General features: G+C 43.1%; 1 protein-coding gene across 1 annotated transcript in view; it reads left to right on the top strand.

Moving 5' to 3' along the window:
- The window catches only part of adgrv1 (adhesion G protein-coupled receptor V1), a gene marked incomplete at its 5' end in the record, with an annotated part of 117,162 nt that overhangs the window by 92,330 nt on the left and 3,121 nt on the right, over positions 1-21,711 (top strand). Inside the window, 3 exons of the mRNA XM_071522979.1 lie at positions 9,167-9,288; positions 17,092-17,277; positions 20,288-20,465. Coding sequence (XP_071379080.1) covers positions 9,167-9,288; positions 17,092-17,277; positions 20,288-20,465 — 486 coding nt within the window. The remainder of the gene's footprint in view (positions 1-9,166; positions 9,289-17,091; positions 17,278-20,287; positions 20,466-21,711) is intronic.

The following is a 21,711-nucleotide window of genomic DNA, read 5'->3' as shown; positions in this document are numbered from 1 at the left end:
TGGTGTGTGTGTGTGTGTGTGTGTGTGTGTGTGTGTGCGCTGCAGACTCCTTGAAGTGCCTGTGGAGGCTTCTTGCAACACACGGCTAATCCCTCACACCGGCTCACAGCCACCAAGCTATTTTTGCCACGGACTGCAACTCCAAACCTCTCTACCACATCTGATCTGCTCCTATTGCACATTAAAACTAATTTAAAGCACTGAATAAAATCTATGCAATGTAGGAATTTTTTTGTGCACATGAACCAGCGCACAGCCTCATAAACATGCACTTTAAGCAACATGCCTTAGATTCATGCTCAGCGTAAGTCATGCAGAGCAGCACATGTATAACACTTATTCAGTTCGCCCACTCAGTGCGCCCACACACAGAGACCCCAGCCATACCGCTTTAGTCCCACAGTGTCATGGCTCTAATCCATGGCCATTGGTGAGAATCAGCAGGCTTTATCTGGTGCTGTTCGGTCAAGGCCCTCCAATGACAAAGCAAAGCCTGAATTAGTGCCAGTCCTTTGGCTGGCAAGCTGGCTTGCAATTTGCCCTCCACTCTGTGTGTGGCCTCTGCGGAAGTGTAGAAACCTGTAGAAAGCCAAAGCTGTGTGTGTGTGTGGGTGTGGGAGAGAGAGGGGAGGGGGGGGTGGAGGTAGGACAGAAGGACTGGGACAGGTATAGAGAGACATGTACAGTAAGAGGAAGAGAGGAGATAGGGGATTATTCAGGGTTTTGGGGGTTGAATGATGAGAAGAATGGGAATGTGGTAAAGGGGATGGGGAAAGTGGAGGGGACACAGTCAACTCAGTAAACAAGGTTTCAACAGCCCCTAAAGCTCCTTATTTACACTGGGTGAGAGAGAGCGAGAGAAAGAGAGAGGGAAAGGTAGGCACAGCACACACTATTAAAAGCAGCAGTGTTAGTGGAGACTGAGTGCGTGTGGCACAAGCACAGAGGACAGAACTGCCCTTGAGGTGTTTGTGTGTGTGTGTGTGTGTGTCTGTGTGTCTGTGCGTGTGTGTTCAGGTGTGTGTCTGTATGAATATCTGTGTGTGAGTGTGTGTGTGTGTGTGTGTGTGTGTTTTGGTGTGTGTTTCCCCTGCAGCCTGGCGTCAGATCCAGGAACAGAAGGACAGGACTCTATAAGTTTTCTATAGAGCAGCTATTACAGCCTTCTGAATAGGGAAAAAATCTTCGTTAACGGTTTAATTAATCTGCACTGTTTCTCATTAAGTCTTTTCTCAGGGCTTTGTGGGTTGTTTTCACTCAGAGGCACATATTCTCTTTCAAACCCTATTCTTCTTTCATCTGTCTGTTTCCTTATACCTCCTTTCCTCCCTCTCTCTTGCTCTCCATCTATCAATCCTTCCCTTCTCCCCCTTTTCCCTCCCTGCATCACTCCTTCAGTTCATAACTTTAGTCCTCAGAGATTGTTGTAGCTTAACAGGACTGCAGCCTGTCATTCATTTTAAGGAGATTAACGTTGTTAACCATCTATCTATCCCCCTTTCCCTTGTCCCCTCATATCTATCGATCTCTCTTTATCCCCCTATAACCATAAAGAAGTCTTTGTTGTTATCAGGACAGGGTGCCAGGACTCTGACTGTGTTGCTGACACAAGGTACACTGGGCTTTCTGTTCATCTGCAAACACAAGCCAGGATTGTCTAAACAAGGCTGCACAAGGCCACAGTCCATATATGATATCTATGCTACAGGGAAAACTGCTTGCAGACACAATACAAACACACACACGCACATGCACACACACAACATGCATGCAATCAGCATGGACTGTATTCAGCCACAATGTTCTTTCCACTCCTTTCTTTTCACTTGTTGGCAAACATTATTTGGGCAGAGTATAGACTTTTCATTGGGTTGTATATCAGAGTATTGACTTTCTCTCAACATGTCCAGAGTCTATGGGGAATAAAACAAATGCGAGGGAATGGCCTGCTATAGTTTATTATTCTAAACAGAGGCTACTCCTCTGCTTGGTCCCTGGACCGGTCTGTAATTTGTCAGAACTAGTTTAAAAGCCGCAAGCACCATTACAAAACAGCAACATCCCTGACTAGTTTCAGACCTATGCAGTGGTGGGATAAAAGACTGTTGATACATAATGTTTTTCATATGTTAATCAGATATGTTTTACTTGCAGCCTCATCCTATTAAACATCTAAACTTACCCATAAAGACATCAGATGACAGCTAGGCTGCTCTTGTTGTTTTATTGATCCATCAATATTTTCTGCATCTGTACGGCTCCTTATCAAGCTGATGGATCGAGGGGGAGTCTCACATTGATATCCCATCTAGCACAGACATTAGTGCGGTAGGATAGCTGATGTCATTAATGTGAGGCACAGTCAGATCGCCAACAATTTTCAAATTCCTCACTATAGCAGAAAAATGCTGAGATAAGCAGAGCTGAGGGCTCTTTCACGTGTGTGTGTGTGTGTGTGTGTGTGTGTGTGTGTGTGTGCGTGCATGTGTCTGGCCCGTATGTAAACCTCACAGGGCAATGTGAGATATAGCAGGACTTCTGACGCCAGTGAAGTCAAGTGTGTGTGCCAGTGTGCGCCTGCATGTTTGTGCTAACCTGCAGACATGTTTCAGCAAAGTTTGAGTTCTGTCACTGTGCTTAAGGCTTGCTAACCAGCAAAACACTGCTAAAAGACATGATGAACGTCCATTATAGTTTCACTTACACTGAAAACACAACAGTGCCTACTCAAAGCACATCAATACACTCTTATCACAGCCCACACTGAACCCACAAGGTGTGTTTGCAAGACATGATGTTCTTTTGATACAGCAGTAAGTACACCTTCAGTTGTCAACAGAGCAGAGCAGAATGAATGACTGTTATTGTTCTCTGTCTTTCTTTTATGGCTGAGAGTGTTCCTCAACTGCACTTTGTACCTTGGTTGGTCAGGAATGAGGAAATAAAAGAATAAATGTGATTAGATGGATGAGACTTGATTACAGAACCCTGTATGATACTTGTTGAGGGAGCACATGTGCTTTATTTGGACACCATGGACTCGTTTTTTATTTGTTTTCATAGGGTTTCATAGGGCCTTGTTATCAATAGCCTTGAAATGCAAAGTCTCGTGCAAAGCCTTGTGCAGATGTAGCATGCTATATCAAGATTAGGTTTCTGGTACCTGCTTCACAGGATACATTTTCAGTAGCTACATTTTGCACTTATCAAAGAACTGAACTGAAGAATTTTTGGATGGAGAGTATTTGCTGTTATTATTTCAGTGTTCTGTGTTTCTATTGTTTTCTTTTTAGTATAAACATCTATGAGTTCAGTCCCTGGCTGTATCTAGGCAGTCTGTTATCAAACATGGAGATTAGTACATGGGATTAATCTAAACACTAGAGCAGGAGGGTCTTAATCTGGTCCTGCATTCTAATGAGAATATATTTCGATATTCAAGGCCACTGCTTCCTTTGACCCTGGAACACAGTACTGAAATTAGAGCCATAATTTCAAGCGATAAAGTTGTTGCTATAAAGTTGAGTTTTTATTAGGCGGTTGTAGTTTCTGGGGAACATTTAGACTCAACGTTGTTAGGCATATCTTCCTTTGTAGAGTGCTGAATTTCATTTTGTTATCTTGTGTTGATGGTTTTTTAGTTGTCGTAAAAGTACAGACAGACAGCATCACTTCACTACCTTGGCATTTGATCAGATTGGCAGCGGTTTGTTATGTTATGGTTATATAACATCCATGTGGTTATCCTAGAGTTGTTCTTGCATCCTTGTGTTTTATTTTGCTGCATGCTGTATTACATAATTTTGTACATGATAGATTGTTGATCAGTTAGATCTAGGTAGGCTCGTTCTCTTTTAAGTCCATTGAGACATCTGATCTTCTGATGAAGAGCTACATAAATAAATGTACTTGACTTGACTTGAATGGATTGTAAGTACTGAAAATTCCAACCAATAAAACAATTAAAAACTCTGCTTACCCTGGCAAAGAAGACTTTGTTTACACAGGCTAAATACTGTGCTGTTAATATGCTCATAGAATGTGTCCGCAAGTGTGTATTATGTAAATTATTCCATCACTTGCTTGGATTCTTACATTATATTTGTGTGTGTTTCTTGTGAGCGTGTGTATGTGTGTGCACATGTGTGTGTGTGTGTGTGTGCATGTGTGTGTGAGTCTGTGCTGAACACGAGGCCCTGGCGTTATGACAGCTGCTGACCTCTCTGTGACAGTAATGTCAGCGCCGTCTTGAGTTTCTGCTCGGCTGTTTTTGTTGAAACCCCCGTTCTCCTCTCAGTTTGTCTTCTTCGCACCGAGAAGCCGCTCAGATCAAATATACGCTGGAGGCTTGTCCTCCCGGGGAGAAAAGTGGCTCCCTTGCGTCCGGTGGAAATTACTGGAAATGGTTTGGGCCATCTCAGGGGTAAAAGAGGGTATTTCCTCTTAGGTCCGCTGTGACAGACAGAGATAACCATTACATCCCATCAGGGATCACTTAGACAGCTCAAGGGTGTCCGTCTAGTGGAGAGCTGACACTTTCTTACAGGTTTATGCATATCCGTACGGATGCAAACGTGACACACACACACCAGCACACACACTGTCTGGGGCACAGTTTTTTCGGTTATTGGGTAACTGATGGAAAGTTGTGCCTGCTGTGCTTCTTTTCCAAGTGGTATCAAGCCAACCAACCAGCCAGTCAGCTCATTTCCAGTGGGCTTTGGGAACCTGCTCCTACTGTGGGAGCTCTAGCCTGTCCACAGACTGGAATGTGCTTACATGGTTGGAAAAATCAAACCAGGGAGGGAGGAGACGGAGGCAGATGTGTGAGTGTGTGTGAGAGAAGGAAGAGAGAGAAGAGAGGGAGAGAGAGAGAGAGAGAGAGAGAGAGCAAGTCTGTGCAGCTCTGACTAGAAGTCAGTAGAAAGTGTGAGTTTAAGAAGATAGAGGAAAAATTGTGAGGAGCAGCGGATGAAAGGGTTTATTAAACAGATTTATAGACTCTGAGCAAACAGCCACCCGAGTGAGATAGAATGACCAGAGTGAGGAAGGAGCAAGAGAAGTCTAGGTGTGAAGGGGGAAAAAGAGGGAGACACTGAATACAGACTTAAAGGGAATAAAGACTCAAAGGGAAAGGGAGAGGTGTAAGAGAGAGGAGATGGAGGAGAGAACAAACCTGGCTAAGGCGGAGGAGAGAAGGTGAGAAAGGGAAACAGGGAGAGTCGGAGCCAGAGGAAAGTCACACCGAGATAAAGAGCCTGAACTTGGAGCAGAGTGGAGCTGACTGGGTAGTGGAAGTGGCACCTATGTGTGGGCTTTTTGTGCAAACCTGGGCCCCGTGCCCTGTGTTTCCAGCCTACTTGTGAAGTGAACTGTACAGTGTGTCCTACATATCACCAACCAGCAGACTACAGCTATATACCAGCCAGGCTGTGAGGTTTTCAACTGCTGCAGAACTCCCTTTGGTATTAGATGGTCTTTTTACTGGACTGTTCAAATAATCAAAGTTTAAATCTGTCTGGGGCACAGTTTTTCCGGTTGAAATCTTTGAGGTGTTAAAATTTGCTCCATGTGATCATAGTAAACATTTCTGTAAGTTTACTATAAATTAGTGAACATCTCAATTCAATTCAATTTAATTCAATCCAGTGAATTATAAACAAGCTAACACACAGGGGTCATGTGTATGTGTGTATGTGTATGTGTGTGTGTGTGTGTGTGTGTGTGTGTGTGTGTGTGTGTGTGTGTGTGTGTGTGTGTGTGTGTGTGTGTGTGTGTGTGTTGTTGTTGTTGTCAATGGTGCATCATGTTCTCCGGATAATCACTAATGGAAACGTGCTACTACAAATGCCAGTCATCTTAGTGGCTAACCCTGCCACACCCCAAAACACTCTCTCACACACACACACATACACACACACACACACACACACACACACACACACACACACACACACACACACACACAAACAAATACACAGAGCATCTGAGACATTTCATGCCTAATGACCACTTCTCTCATGTTCCCAAGTGCTGGTAAATGAATATCTGGGTGTATCACTCATTCTGAAAGCGCTTTGTCTGGTCTGAACTCGCCACTGATCTAAAAAGAAACATCATGATATTCAAGTTTAGGATTTAGCTTAGACCAATCAATCCTAACATCCAGCCCTAGGTATTCGCTTGATTCTGACCAAATAAGTCTCAAGGTTATCCCTGTTTTTGATACTGATTGTCAGCTGTATTTTGATCTGCCAAGCTTGTCCTAAACAAGCTGTTTTAATGCCTGATCACATCAGCTGTTCACTATTTATCAGACAAACGCCAGAAGCTAGAGGCAACAGCTGTTAGTTGGTACAAGTCACATATCCATGCTTCAGCTGGAAAGATAAAGTGTGTTGTGTGTGTGTGTGTGTGTGTGTGTCCGTGTGTGTGTGTATGTGCATGAATTTGTGTGTTATTTCATGCTAACAGTTCTGACATGCAATAATAATAATAATAATAATAATACATGACATTTATATAGCGCTTTTCTTGGTGCTCAAAGACACTTTACAAACACAGGATAAAACAATTTTAATAGAGATATATATAAAAGATAGAAATAGATGAGAAAAGGACGTATACATAGGGAGGAACGGGGGAGAGGGGAGGAGAAGAAGATTAGAGGTCATGCAAACAACCGCACACACACATTCATCCAAGTAGTATCTATCTATCTGCATGTATGTTACGCAAAGAACTTAATAAAGTAGGGGCCCAATTCAGCGATTGTCCACTGGATTATCGAATACTGAACCTCCTTAACACTATCATTAATATTGAAGCACTGTTTTCATGTAGAGAATGTTTAGAATGTAGAAGCCACATACAGGTTCTATTAAGACCAGATTCAGTTTAAAAAAGGGGCTTTTTGGGCTTGTTTCAACAGGCACAGACGTTGTGTAACGCTTCATTATGTGTCCCTAAAGGAAACATGCTAGGTATTAATGAGCTATGTTTTATTTCTCACATTCATCCTCTCTCTCTCTCTCTCTCTCTCTCTCTCTCTCTCTCTCTCTCTCTCTCTCTCTCTCTCTCTCTCTCTCCCTAGCTCTCTATCCTGATGACTCAGTGTGCCCCTGAATGGCAGTGCTTGTTTTGTTTGTCCCCCAATTAATTGTTCAAATAATAGATGAGGAGGGGAAGGTGAGAAATAGAGTGAGTTCTCAAGGTGAGAGAAGCACCATGAGCCGCTATCGATGAGATGCAGGGAGTACCTCAGTGGCCTGGCTTTAAAGCAGTGGGTCTTTATTCAGCTTCCGTGTGAGACTGAGGTTGTTCTCTTGAACTCTCACCTCATGAATCATGAATAGAGTACAAAGGAATATAAATGTATCTATCCACACTTTCACATTCAGTATCCACAGGACAGTGTCCGTCTCTGCTCTTGTAGTCCGTCGCATGCCTGAAAGCGCTGGTTCAGCTGTGCCAGAAAGTGGGTTAGCAGTGACGCCAGTTGCTACATCTCAGTTTAGAAGCACGTGTAGAGAGAGTGCTCGCTGCTCTGGTCTTATCTTAGCAGAGCTTGGCGCTGTCCAAATACGGATGGTCTGTTTGTGCCTTTCCACATGCTGGCGTCGTTGTGTGTGTGTGTACTGTATGTGACATGCAGGAGAATGTGTGTGTGTGTGCCTTACAATGAGTTTATGTGTTTGTGTGCCTACATGTGAGAATGCACGTGAGAGTATATTTACTAAGAGGCGCGCTAATTACCGCGTACAAAAATTTCACAGGCGCAGTTTTCTCTTGTGTAGCGCCTAATTTATAAAGACCACGTATGCAAATGAAGTCAGTTGCTATTTTCCAATTAGAATACCTTCTCACATGCCACAGCCACAGCATTGCTCTCAAAACAATAGAGATGAGAGACAGATGTTGTTGAACCAGAGGCCAGGAGATTATCTTTTGTCAAGGTGGGTATACCATGACTCCAGAAGTTCCAGTTCATTTTTTATTTCATCGAGCAGTGACAAAATAATATCAGTAATATCAGTATTAATAATAATAGATATGACAATCTATAATTTCTTTTAATCTCGTCTTCTGAAACACTCTCCCTCTGTAATTATTCTCTTTCTTATTTTCTCTCTCTGCCTGTTGTGGCTTTAAACAAATAACCCAGCAGCCATGTTTTTTTCAGGGTGAGACATTCAGACATGCTTCCCCTGGGCGATAAATACCGTGTGCAGTTATGCGTGTTTTGTTTTAGTAAATCGTTGGGAGTGATCCATTTCCATAATCCTCTCCTCCATTTTTGTGTCCTATCATTTCCACTCCTCAAAATACGTATTAAAAACAAGATAAAAGTCTCCTGCCAGTTGTCTAACCTATTTCCACCTGCAAAATTCTTGTGCGCACAGGTTAGTATGCACACAGCTGCGTTAGTGCCACCGTAAAAATGCTTAGTAAACACGGTCCTGAGTGGGGATGAGTTTGAGTATGTGCTTGCATACTTGCTTGGGTACATGAATGTGTGTGTGTGTGTGTGTGTGTGTGTGTGTTTGTATTTGTTTCCAGGTCCTCTGGGCCAACCTTTAGCCTTGTGCCAGAGTTTCTGCTCTCCAGTAAAGCCTCCTGATTAAGAGCTGCTCCACTAAACAGCCCCTTAGGCCCGCTCTTGGCTCCAACACCCCTGCCCTCTTTCTTGCTGCCCCGCTGTGATGGGCTCCCAGTGCTGGCTTTGGAAACACTAGCTACCCATGAGGCTCACACTATATATATTACCCACAAAATACTTCATAAAAACAATAAATCTGATGATGCATCTATTGTATATTTAAGCATGATGTGTTCTGCAATCATTCAATTCTACTGGCATTTTGCTGGTATTAAACTTCAAAATGATCTAAGCAATAAGCAGTGTGTGTGTGTGTGTGTGTGTGTGTGTGTGTGTGTGTGTGCACAGGTCTATAAAGGTCTATAAAGCAAATAGGCATTATGAGCTTTTGGACACGGCTGTCTGTGCTGTGGTGGCTCACTATCTACTGTGGTAGGGTGCTATGAATTAGATTAAAGATTATCAACCAATTAAATCGTAATCTTCCCTTCTATATTTGATGAAACTGTTGATGTACTAGCTTGTATTGCTGTTGTCTCTAATCCCATTCTGTTATTCTGTGTTCAGAGGTGCCCATGGTTCTCTCCCTGTTCCTGCTCATCTCTCTGGTCTGGCTGTGGGCGGGACTCCATATGGGCTACAGGTACCAGTGGATGCTCATCCTCTATGTCATCTTCAACTGCGTGCTGGTGAGTTCAATGACTTTTCTTTTTCTTTATTGTCAACAGCCTTATCAATAGCAGCATCTCAGTTTTTGCAGTGCATTTTATTGCAGTCGGTTCTATTACATCCACTGTATAAATGAGATTTATTTTCTGATTGATCGATTATTCTTTATTGTCCTCACCATTCTCATCATTAGTGTTGTCATCATTGCCGCCATCAACATTGATTTTTTCGTTGTCATCTTCAGTGATGTCCTTAATGCAGGATTATGAAATGTGTCCAGCACTCACTTTTGTCAAGTTTAAATTGAGTTGACATCATTGAGATGAGATCTCACTGTCAATACTGAAATAACAGAGTCAGGGAATATTAGCAGATCTAAGCTTTCCCAGCCTGAGTGCCAATTACTGGGTTCGTGCGTCATGCCACACTATTGGTCTTTAAGGATTAGTTTAGCTCTATTCTTGTGTTTGCTAGTTGCTTGATGTGTTTGCATTTCATGGCTTATAATTTGAGAGGGCTCTCTGGCAGTTACCACAAATAAAATATTGTTGTTTTTTTTTAAGCTACTAGACTGGTGTATGTGTGCATGTGTGTGTGCACACAAGCGTCGATGTGCCTGTGTGTGTTTTGCTGACTTGGATGGTGAGGGAGTGATGAAGGCTACTTCAGACTCCACTTTGAAGCCCTGCTTTGATGTCGTGGTGAGGCAGAGCAACAAGAGCGCCCCAGGAATGGAGAGAGGCAGGGTTATCTGTATCTGCTCTGACTGAAGCCTCTCTGTGTCCTCTCGTTCTTTCACTCTCTCTCTCTCTCTCTCTCTCTCTGTATTTGTATGTTTTCCTGTGTCTGTTGTCTGTGTCTGTTTGCCTCTCTTTATCTGCTTCTCTTTGTCTCTGTCTGTCCAACCGCTGTCATTCTCCCTCCCTTTCCTCTCTGTCTGTGCTCCATGTATCAGAGAAGATAAGGAGAGGACATTAATGAGATACTAGATAACTCTATCACCAAATATCTCCTCACAGCTGGAAATCCCCAGACATGAGCAGTGGTATCTAACTTCAAAGGGTTACATAACAGACAATAGTCCATGATTATAGGTTAAACTTATCAGCAACACTTTCTGTTTGCAGCATTTGATAATGCTTTCTAGTTGAGGAGAGATTTCTCTATGGTGTAATGTGTAGTAATGTGTAACTACAAGGTTTGTTATATAAGATTTACAACCATTGCAATGGTTTACCAGTGTTGATATACAGAGATAGTACAGCTTGGCAGAACAATTTCATTTCGCAGGGAATTCATAGTGTGTCATTGGATTATAGTTGGATTATACTGTAGTTGTATGGTTTTGATTAGGGTTTGGCCGATATATCATTTTGCTGATATATGGGGTTGATATTGGCCTGTCATGTCATCCATCGTCCGTTTTACCATTATTATTATTTTTATTGCCCATGGCTGACCATAAAAATCATTCCAGCATGGTGTGGGAGTATTTTACTCAACCAGCTTAGGGGGTGGCAGTCTGCAAAGCCTGCAACAAAAAGACTTACCCTTGCCTGAAGGAGCTGCCAACCCACCTGAAATAATTTTATTTTATGGGTTTCCAAAGTGTCACATAATGGTCTAAATGCTGATTCGTGGGCTTTTCCACACTGCCAAGAATAAAATTCTAGGGGAAAGACTGGCATGGGCCCAAAATATTGGCTATCAGCAACTTCAATCCAAAAATATTGGTGTCAGCCTTCAAAAAGCCATTACAGTTTAACCATATACCTGATGTAGTTTAGCTATGTGGAAAAGTACAGTCCCTGTGATGTCTCAGTCACTTATTGTCCATTAAGCTATGGGATAATGTGTGTCTTTTTCATAAGGATACCCAGCACGTCCTCTCTTTCTCCCCCACTATTTTGGCACAGCAGGGTCTTGTCTTTGTAGGCTAGTCTATAAATGTTTTTGGTCTCTTCTGTCATCCGCTTAGAGACGTCATCTGCCCGTTAAGTGTGCCATAAGGGTCTGTGGTAACCCATGGTGATATGTGGCATCCACATGCCAAAGACGACAGTCTTGCACTAAAGTAAACTTCTCCTATTGGTACAGTGACTAATGAAGAGAAGTGATGTCACCGCCAACAGCCGATGTCGCACTTAGCGCTTGTCTGTCAGCGCCAATAGAGTTTGTCCTGCTCTGTGACATCATGTGGTCAGTTTCCTCAGCTGACCAGTGGGAGGACCGTACTCTTCAAGATCACTGGTCATTGGTCACATCAACCAGTCCATTGACTAGAGGGTTTTACTTTGTGTCCATCACATAATTCTGTTTATCTCTCCTGTTGAGAGATTAAACAGCCAATGATATCAACTACATTTTGAAACCTCATCAAAGTTCTAGTTAAGTTTTTCTAGACACCAGATTCACTTTTCTTTTGACTGAGAACAAAAAATCTTGCCTGAATCCCGTAGGAACACTTTGGCTTAAAAGCTCTTTCTGTTCCCTCTGTAGCGTCCTTCGTGTGTTCTTGTCTTTGATTTAGGCTTTCCAGGCCTCCCTGTACTCTCCCTCCAATCAATTGTCCTCCATTTCTAACACACACAAACACACATGGACACATGCATGCATACATGCACATGCGCACACATATACACACACAGGCACACACACACACACCAAATCCCCATCTCCCTCCACTGGCTGTACGGCAATCAGCTCCAATTCCATTGAGAAGAGAAATACAACATAAAAGGACTTTATACCAGCCTAATAGACTGCCTTGCATTGCTTTCAATTTGGCCTCGGCTTCAGGATGGACACACTCTGGCTACAAGATGACCCTTGCAGCCAAATTTCAAACTCAGAGTGCTTTGAGAAAGTCTATGACAATTGATTTTCAATAGCTCCTACATTTGTGTGACAGAGCCAAAATTGGGATAGAATCAGGTTCAAGAATTGCATAGCGTAGTGCATCAACCCCAATCCTACGGCTAAGACTAAAGCCTCTGGGGTCTGGGTCTGTTGTAGAAGCAGGGAACGATTCATCCGAGCGGAACGGACAGGTAAAGAACCCCGAAAGCGAACTGTGTCCGAGGGCATTGATTAGCAGTAAACAAACTCATCTGACCTAGTTTTCACAAAGCCTCGCTAAGGAAAGAGACTTTGTGTCTATTGGGCGGCTGTTGCCATGTCCCAAGCATGGTTGCAATTAGAGCTGTGTGTGTATGTGTTTGTGTTATGTGTGCGTATATGTGTGTGTGTGTGTGTGTGTGTGTGTGTGTGCACGTGCATGCACGTGTGCGCGAGGGATATGAGAGTGAATCGGAGTTTTATGGAGCAAACTTAATTCATTTAACTGTGAAGGGGAAGAGGGTTGCAGTAAGAGGGCTGACATTTTGTGCAGTTGTGGGACATCCATTAGGGATTGTGTGTCAGAGTTTAATGAATGCAAATGGGATTAGATAAACAAGACTGGAAATGTATTTCTCATCAAGGCACTCCACAGCTTGAACAGCAATTAGGTTGTTATGATTCATAACAGATGTAGGCCTCAAGTTCATTTCTGCATTAACGGAAATGTGTTCAGGTGCAGGTGCAAGAAATTATGGTTAAGGGGCTATTTTTAAAATTGTAAGCCACGAAAATGATATTACAGGGAATATATTACTTGAACTTGAAAGTCGAGATGATTCTCGCATGCCCTCAGTTAATGAATTTAACTGAGCATTTTGGATTTTACATCACCTATTCTGCACACAATCTGAGAAAGAAAGAAAAAAGACTCAAGAAGAAGAAGAAGGCTCAATACTGTTGTTCAAATGTCTGCGTGTTGAAAACGCTTTGAGAAGCATTGTAATTGAATGCTGCACATGCTACATGTTTCATAAGCGCCGGCAATACTAGTAAGTCTTTAATGTTATGATTTTCCATTTCGCTCGATCGCGTTGAGGTTACAAGCTGTTTTATGTCTCTGTTGCGAATCACGGTTCACTGGTTCATGTTGTTTTCCTCATGCCGCGAGTTTTCCATGAGGAGAATTTTCCATGTTTACCTTGGTTTTTGTTGTTGATGTGGTTGTATGGCACACCTCCCAACAGCTGATTACTGAACACCATTAAACAACTGCAGATGTTACAGCTGTTTGTGTGTGTGTGTATGTGTGTGTGTGTGTGTGTGTGTGTGTGTGTGTGTGTGTGTGTGTGTGTGTGTGAAAAGTATCCATACCTCGATCTGGGTTTGTTACAGAGCAGAAATTAGTGCCTTTACTGAGCCCTGTTTTTTAGAAAACAACCTTTGCTGATGTAGCAGGATATTCAGTGGTATCAAACTGTGAAACCATTTGGATTGGCATCGATAATGAGATAAATAGGACTTTGGAGTGTAATCAGTAGATTATGCCTGAAACTGTCACAGGCCACTGTGTTTTTTGGCCCCTTTCTCTGTATTTACTGTACTTATCTCCCACTCTGTTTTTCTCTCTCTCGCTCTCTCTCTCTCTCTCTCTCTGTTCCCCACTCTCTTTCTCTAACAGTCTTCCTCTATTCTATCTCTCCTTTTTCCATCCTTTCTTGAGTTAGTCCGGAGCACACATCTGCACCACATCAGGCTGAATTACAACAGAATAATCAAATCATTACAGCACCACCCTTTATTATGTTCTCCGGTGGCGGCCCCTCTGCCGGTAAAGCTTACCTCATTGTGTCGTCGCAGTCAGACAAACAGGCAGCGGTGAAGCAGCACCAGGCCCCGTCACAATTCAATTCCACCCCCGCTGCCTCGTTGAACCTTTGCACGCAGCTAAAAATAGGCCACAGGATCTCTGTGTGTCTTTATGAAACAGCAGGCCTTGGCCCACACGTGTCCACACACACAGACACACACACTCACACACACACACACAAACAGCTGGGTCAAGCCTGCTAGGACAGTAGGATGTGTGGGAAAGCAGTCTGTTGCTCTTATAAGCACAGAAAAGTGGTTCAATCCACTGTGCTTTCCAAGTGTTGAGTGAAGGGAATGTTCCATCATTTACTGAATTCGGTGTGCTGTCTCTCAGTGAGCTTTAATTTCTTTGTATCACTTCAAATTTTTCAGATTTTTGCTTAGGAAATCTAACTGAAATGCTTGTTTTGTCCTCTTGTTCGCTCAAGCCATCGCATGTCGTCCATGTTTCTCTCTCTCTCCCTCTCTCTCTCTCTCTCTCTCTCTCTCTCTCTCTGTGTGTGTGCCTTCCTGTATTTAGTCTGTTCTTCTCCTCTTCTCTCTGCCCACCTCCCCTCCTCTCCTTTCTTCTCTCCTTAGCTCTGTCCTTTCCATCTCTAAAGACCTGGCCTCTCCAGTGATCAGGGAACACTTATATAACAGGCCTATGGTAGTGCTAATCACTCTCAGCACTGTCGTGATGGAGCCACGGCCATCGATAGTGACATACACACCCGGATGCAATCACACACCTGTATGCTTGTGCACACATATCCACCTCTATAGTTGTGAGGACTCTCTATTGACGGTATTCATTAACGTGCCCTTAACTCTAAAACTGATAATTCGCCTGATAATCGTCCATGTTGCTCTATTACATCACTTTGTCTGTCGCAAAGTGATGTAATAGAGATTCAACCTACAGTATATCCAGTTCATGAAAGCTCTGATTTGCTGTTTTAAATAGGTAGGTCTCTCCTCTGGTCCACACGAATTGGTGTGTTTTATTTTTCCAGCAGCAGCAACAGCGGTTTGTTTGCAATAAATAGAAGAAGACCTCGGTAGTTAGCGTGAGCATCGAGGCCAACATGGCTGAAGACACAAAGAAAAGCCCGGTACCTGCAGAAACGCAAACTTCATCAACAGAAAATCACAGTGCTGGCTGCACTCTTTGATTGCCAAGTGATCTCTGGGAAGTGCAGTACAAAAACACTACTGCAAGGACTGTTAATTACCAAAGATGTTGCCAAAATGAAAAAAAAGAAACACACAAGGAACTCGATGATTACCACTTTAACAAGCAACAATACATGTGTAACCACAACACTGTAACCTTAACATAATAGTAATTTTAACCCTAACCCAAAACCTAGCCACTAAATGGCCTCTTTTTAAAGGGAGAAACAGTTCTCCTTTCAAACCTCATAAACTCTTACCTGTCCTCACAGGTATTGTAATGCAAGGACACATACACACACACACACATGCGCATACGTAGATGTACAGTACTCACAGACAGTGAACTTGCTCTTTTTGAAACATCAGGCCATAAACCACAGCTAATGACCTGTGAGGCTGTTCCGTGTGCATATCTATTTGCAAGGCTTTTTCCCCCAGCTTACAAGCTGGATGTTCCCTATTTACAGTACACCCATAAACACACAGTTTCCAGTTATGGTTCCTGTTGGCTTCCTCACGTGGCTCATAATGTTGATTGTGACCATCAGCACTGTTTATTTTCCCCTTTCTATGTCAATGTCCCCCAGGTACACGGGTAATGATGATTGCTTGCACTTTGCTCTACTAGATATAGGAGGGCGCTTGGCCATTTTACTATCTCCTGTTAATCAGCTGTGTAAAGGCCATTTCTGGTACTATGTTAGCCGTGGAACAGAAGCCGGTGGTTTGCTGAGATGCAGGCTTCTGGTTTCAATATGCAAAACTGCATGCACTTGGAAATGTATGCAAAAATTGGATACAGTTATAAAGCTTGAGACATTCTTAGCAGTTGCTTAGAAATTGTCACTTGTTGAAAAATGATTTGTTAGTTCACTCACCAATTTGATTTCAGAAATTGTTCTTTCTGCTGCTTCTGTCATTTTCACAAACAAAGAAATAGGGGAAATTTGATTTTAATAATTCAATGGTTACCAAACCAAAATGCCAAGCATGTCTCCCAAGATGCCCGGTGGTCTTCAAACTGTGTTTAGAAATATGTGATTTACTGATTTTCATTGTGTTTGGGAATAAATTCCCTCTTCTTATCACATTAAATCTGATTAAAACATACGGTATTCTCATATGTGTGCAAACGTGCGCACACGTGTGTGTGTGGGGGGGTGCCTTTGTGTGCATTCGCGTGCATCCGTATGCACACACATTCACTCCGCACTCTTCTGTGCTCCATCTCTGTCTGCGGCGGCCGTCATGGCCCGTTGACGGGTGTTGTGAAATACGGGGTGCTCCTGTGGTATTTAACACACAGGTGTTGTGGGGTAATTCGCGGCCGGCTGCTGTTGACCGAGGGGATTCGAGAATGAGGAGGAAGCAGAAATACCAGGGTGCCAGTGATGTCATGCCCCAAAGATGAAGTAATGACATTCCAAAACTCTCCATTCAGTCTCTCTGGGCATTTTGGGATGATCAAGGCTGAACAGGTTCTGGGGGTTAAATCATTTGAATGTCAAAAGATGATGAAGAGGAAGAAGACGGTGATGGAGATGACAGTGATAATAATGATGACGATGATGCTGCTGCTGATAATGATGATGATGATATTGATGACTTCAATGTTTATTGAGTACTATAGAAAATACAAATAGAAATAAGCATATTTATGGCTGTATTTCATATAATTTCTATGTATGTATTGCATTTCTAAATACATTTGCATTTTAAATTTTAGGCATTTAGGTGGTGCTCTTATCCAGAATGACCTACATTGAGTGTAACAATAGAATAAGTTTAAATGCCTAGATCACCAGCCACCAATAATAAGGAGTGGAAGGGTCATAGGGAGACATAACAAAATATTCCTTTGACCCTAGATTGATCATGCATGATAGCGAAGAGCTAGGCAAAGAAAAGGTAGAAAGGATTTTTTTTAATGGTGAATCTTCCCTCCTTCCCTCCAGGGCCTGTATGTGTTTGCGGTGTACTTTGTAATGCACAACCAGCTGTGCTGGCCGGCCAAAGCCAGTTACACAGTGGAGATGAGCGGCCATGACGACCCCGACTCTACCTACCAGGGTGGAGGAGCTGCTACTGTAGGGGGCGACATTAGCAAGTCTACTCAGAACCTTATCAGCGCCATGGAGGAGGTAGGACACACACACACACACACACACACACAGCAGCAAGAGGTAGACAAACACACTTTCCACAAAGGTAGACACACATACAGGATAGGCACTTATTTTTTTAGCCATATTCTCTCTCGCCAGCCTTAATCCTGCATGATCTTGTGTTTATTTTACTGACAGCACTGCTTCTGTTTCCACTCTTATCTCCATGTCTTAACTTCAGTACCTACATACAATAGAGCGGTAACACACACCAAAAATTGTTGAGAGGTTCTGATCCTTGGAAGTAGACAAAACAAGTATTGCACACTGTAGCTCCATAGAAAATATTCTTTATTTGATGACATTTCGGCCCTGCTGCCTTTTTTCAAGATCCAAATTTTCCAATTCTTGAAGAAGACAGGGGCAGGGCCGAAACATCATCACATAAAGAATATTTTCTATGGCGCTAGAGTCGGCAACACACTTTTTCTTGTTTTAACTTCAATACTTAGCTTCAATCTTAATGACTTTCCCTCCCCATCACCTTCACCTCATTTCTCCCCTCTCCCCTTGCCTGTTTGTAGATTTTCTATCCACCTCCCCTCTCGCCCCCCCACCCCCACCTCCCAGCTTTCTGCCCCCAGCCCCCTCTCAGTCTTTTCCATCCACCTCTCCACCTCCTCTCCTCCCTTTCTCCCCCCCCTTTCTTTCGCCCATGACCTCATTCCCATGGCTCTATTTGTCCATTCCTGGTCCTCCTTCAAAAGCATTACTCACCTCAGCATTCATATAATCACTCACTCACACTTGATGTGTTTGTTTTATACTGATTCTCATGATGTAACATCTGTGTAAAATGAGGTGTGTGTGTGTGTGTGTTTGTGTGTGTGTGTGAGTGTGTGTGTGTGTGTGTGTGTGTGTGTGAGTGGTCTCTCTTCGTGACTCACACTAACACCCGCATAAACTCTCCGTGTGACCTCTGTCCTCAAGCTTCTGTCTGACCCCCACGTCACATGCACACATGCAAGCACACACACAAAACACACACACACACACACACACGGTACTTCTACATTGGCTCAGTCTCCTCAGCAACTTTGTCCCTGGAGAATACCCTATAAGGAGCTACTTGGTTAGGAGGAGAGGACGGTTGGATGAGAGCAGGGGAGAGATGGAAGGAGAAAGAGAAAGGAGAAAAAAGGGGGCAGATTTAACTTCATTACTCCTGGGAATGGCCCCCTCTACCCATTTCCTTCAACACTATCGTCTCTCTCTCTCCCCCTCTCCCTCTCTCTTTCCCTCTCCGAACGTAGGAATCCAGTAATCTTGTTTTATTCATGAGAGCACACTACTGCCTTTCTGAGATTTGGCAACTCTGGTACAGCCCAGTGAGAAACATAAGGGAGAGAGGGAGAGAGGGAGAGAGGGAGAGAGGGAGAGCCGGTGCATTGAGCGGCACAGATAGAGACTGCCAAGAAGGACGGAGTGAGCGTTAGATGATCGATGATTTGGGAAGGGGATTGGTCGAAGATTTGAAAGGAAATTGGACTGAGATTAGAATGGGGATAGGAATACATAATGTGAGGGTCTGAATTGCTTATTGTGGGGTGTGAGTCATCCAGTCATTGCCTCCATTCAAAGTGGATGTGACAGATCTGTGGTGTCTGGTGGTGCTTAATTCACCTAGCCGGGACGCTCTGTACCTGTTACAGACTAGCTAACCTCATAAGCTGGTAGAACACTCACACGCACACACAGACACACTGACACACACACACATATGCATATACATATGTTCACTAATAGACACATGAAGCATTCATAATAAAAAACACACAGGAAAACAGCAAGACAGACGGGATTCCACTGGTTGTCCTGGAAAAAATAATAGAGTCACTTGTGTATAGCACTCTCCTCATACTAATATTTTTATCTTTTGTTAGAAGATAAAAAAAACCAGTAGTCAATTGTTAGTGAATGTTTACTCTTCCCTTTTCACAGCCTTGCTTCTCTAGCCCAAACCAGTTCAGCCCTCAGAGTACAACCTGGTTCTGTCACTCACCACAGTCTCTTTTTCATTTCACTGTCTTCTTCTTCTCCTTATTCTGTCCCATCCCTCCTGTCTCTTGCTGTATGGATATATGGATACAGCCCCCCCCCCCCCCCCCCCCCCCCCCAACACACACACACACACACACACACACACACACTCCCTCCCTCCCTCCACCCCCCTCTGTATTGTCATGTCCATTGAGAAGAGCGTTTTATCCAAAAATATCAGTTTTGGACGGTGAATAAAAGGTTGTCGTACGACGGTGCTGGCAGCATCATTTACATGATATTAGTCTGATTTAGTGTGCAACCCTAACCCAGTGACCTGGCTCTCACCCCCTGAACCCACTGTGACCCTGTGGGTCGGCCTTAACCCTTTGGGGTGCTTTGACAACATGCACTCTGCCTGACCCTAACTCATCACAGACATGATTACACGGCTGGCAGACACAGCCATTCTCTGAATTAACAACGTGAGACTAGTGTGTGTGTGTGTGTGTGTGTTTGTGTGTGTGCGCGCGCAAGGGGTAGGTGTGGCTACTGGCTAACCTGCTCTTGCCCTGCGTTCATGTTAAGTTAATGCTCTTGGTTCGTAGACTAATGTGCATTCATCAACAGAAGACATGAAGACAGACTTTAACTACATATAGAAGAGGATTGCACTTCAACACTATAACTATACATGTAGAAAACATGTTACATACTACATATATTACATACATATGCCATGTGGTGGATGCTTTTACCCAAAGAACCTTATTTTAGGATTGACTGGTGTACAAAAGAGTGCTTCAGTCTAACTCTATTAAATCGTGGAACCATCTCTGATTTTATATTACATTGCATGTATGACACATTCCCCTCTCTCTTTTTGTGTGTACGTGTGCATACTGTATGTGCATGCATGTTCTTATTAAAACCTACATTACATCTTTGTGTGTGCATGCTGATATGTGTATGCACTCATATGACTGTGTGTGTGTGTGTGTGTCAGGTGTCAGCAGACTGGGAGCGAGCCTCGCTGCGGCCCAGCAGCCAGCCCAGCAGTGTGTATAAGCCCAGTCCTGTGATGGGGACCTACACCACAGAGGGAGGCTTCATCAACACCAACCTGGTCACTGGAGACGAGGAGTCGCAGGAGTTTGACGACCTCATATTTGCCTTAAAAACTGGTGAGGAGCCAACAAACGCACACATGTACTCTCTCACATGCACAGACTCTTTATTTGGTGTAGAGCACAAACTCAATAGCTGTTTCCATCCAACTGTTAAGAAAATGTTCTGTCCGCCTAAATGTAGAACATAACACCATCAGAAATTACATCAAAGATAAAAAAAAAAATGGAAAGAGTATTTTATGCTACATCATTATTTGACAAAATAATCGCTATTTATCTCATAAATTTGTCAGAAAGAAACAAGCTAAAAACTTTCCATTCAGCCTTTCTTATTTGATAAATCTGCATTTGCATAAAAATACTTGGATGGAAACCCAGCTATTGTTGCCCTAAAAATTGCAGAGTTGCATAGAAACATTCATACATTATGTCTCATTTAAATTTGTACATTTAAAGCAACACATTAGAGATATTATTCTAAGTATGTTGTGAATTTCTAAAAGTTTAGTTCTGACAGTGAGAGAATAAGAGAGAGAGAGAGAGATGTAGAGGATGAGACTTCTGCCTTTGGCTCTTGAGTGCCAATGTATGTGTGTGTGTGTGTGTGTGTGTGTGTGTGTGTGTGTGTGTGTGTGTGTTTGCGTGCATGTGTGTGTGTATTTGATTGTTCTAAAGTGTATATACATACCCATGGCATCCATTAGCGTCAGCCCTGCTCAGTCATTCCTCTGCGGACCTTCAATCTCTCTGCTGCCATGGAAACCATTCTTCCTCTATCGCCATCAATGTTTAACGAGCTGAGGGCACAAACTGCTGGCTGATATATCACCAACACACACACACACACACCCAAGCACAGACACACACTCCTCTCTTCACTCTTTCAAATTACTGAGTAATTGCTTTACAGTGTCTGAATAAGAATCAGCCCCAGCTGAACAGCAGCCAAGTAGAGCCACAGCACACTCCTGAACTGTTAATGTGAGACAGAGCCAGAGTGAATAGGGATTCTGCTAGAGTAATTTTCACATAACTTGAAAAATAACCACGCTGAGATGTGTCTTCATCACAACAAGTTAGACCACATTCATCAATCAAGGGTGGGTTTCCCAAATAGTACTATCATAGCTTGTGCATTTATTTCATTCATTGTTTTCTGAAACTCCTCGTAACTCGAGTGGTACGTGAAATCTCTCCTTCTTTCATGACATCCAGGCAGTAGTCAGTAGTAGATTTCAAGTATCTCTTTGCAGGTGCCATGAAGGCGAGATCTTCCACTGCAGAGAGAAGCCACTGTCTT

Source organism: Centroberyx affinis, unplaced genomic scaffold (genome assembly GCF_046629955.1).
Source record: "Centroberyx affinis isolate AG114_WGS23_722 - 3 ecotype Tasmania unplaced genomic scaffold, CSIRO-AGI_Caff_v1 ptg001051l_1, whole genome shotgun sequence".
Taxonomy (NCBI): Eukaryota; Metazoa; Chordata; class Actinopteri; order Beryciformes; family Berycidae; genus Centroberyx; species Centroberyx affinis.
Note: the sequence above shows the minus strand (reverse complement) of the source record. Positions and strands in the feature narration are given on the sequence as shown.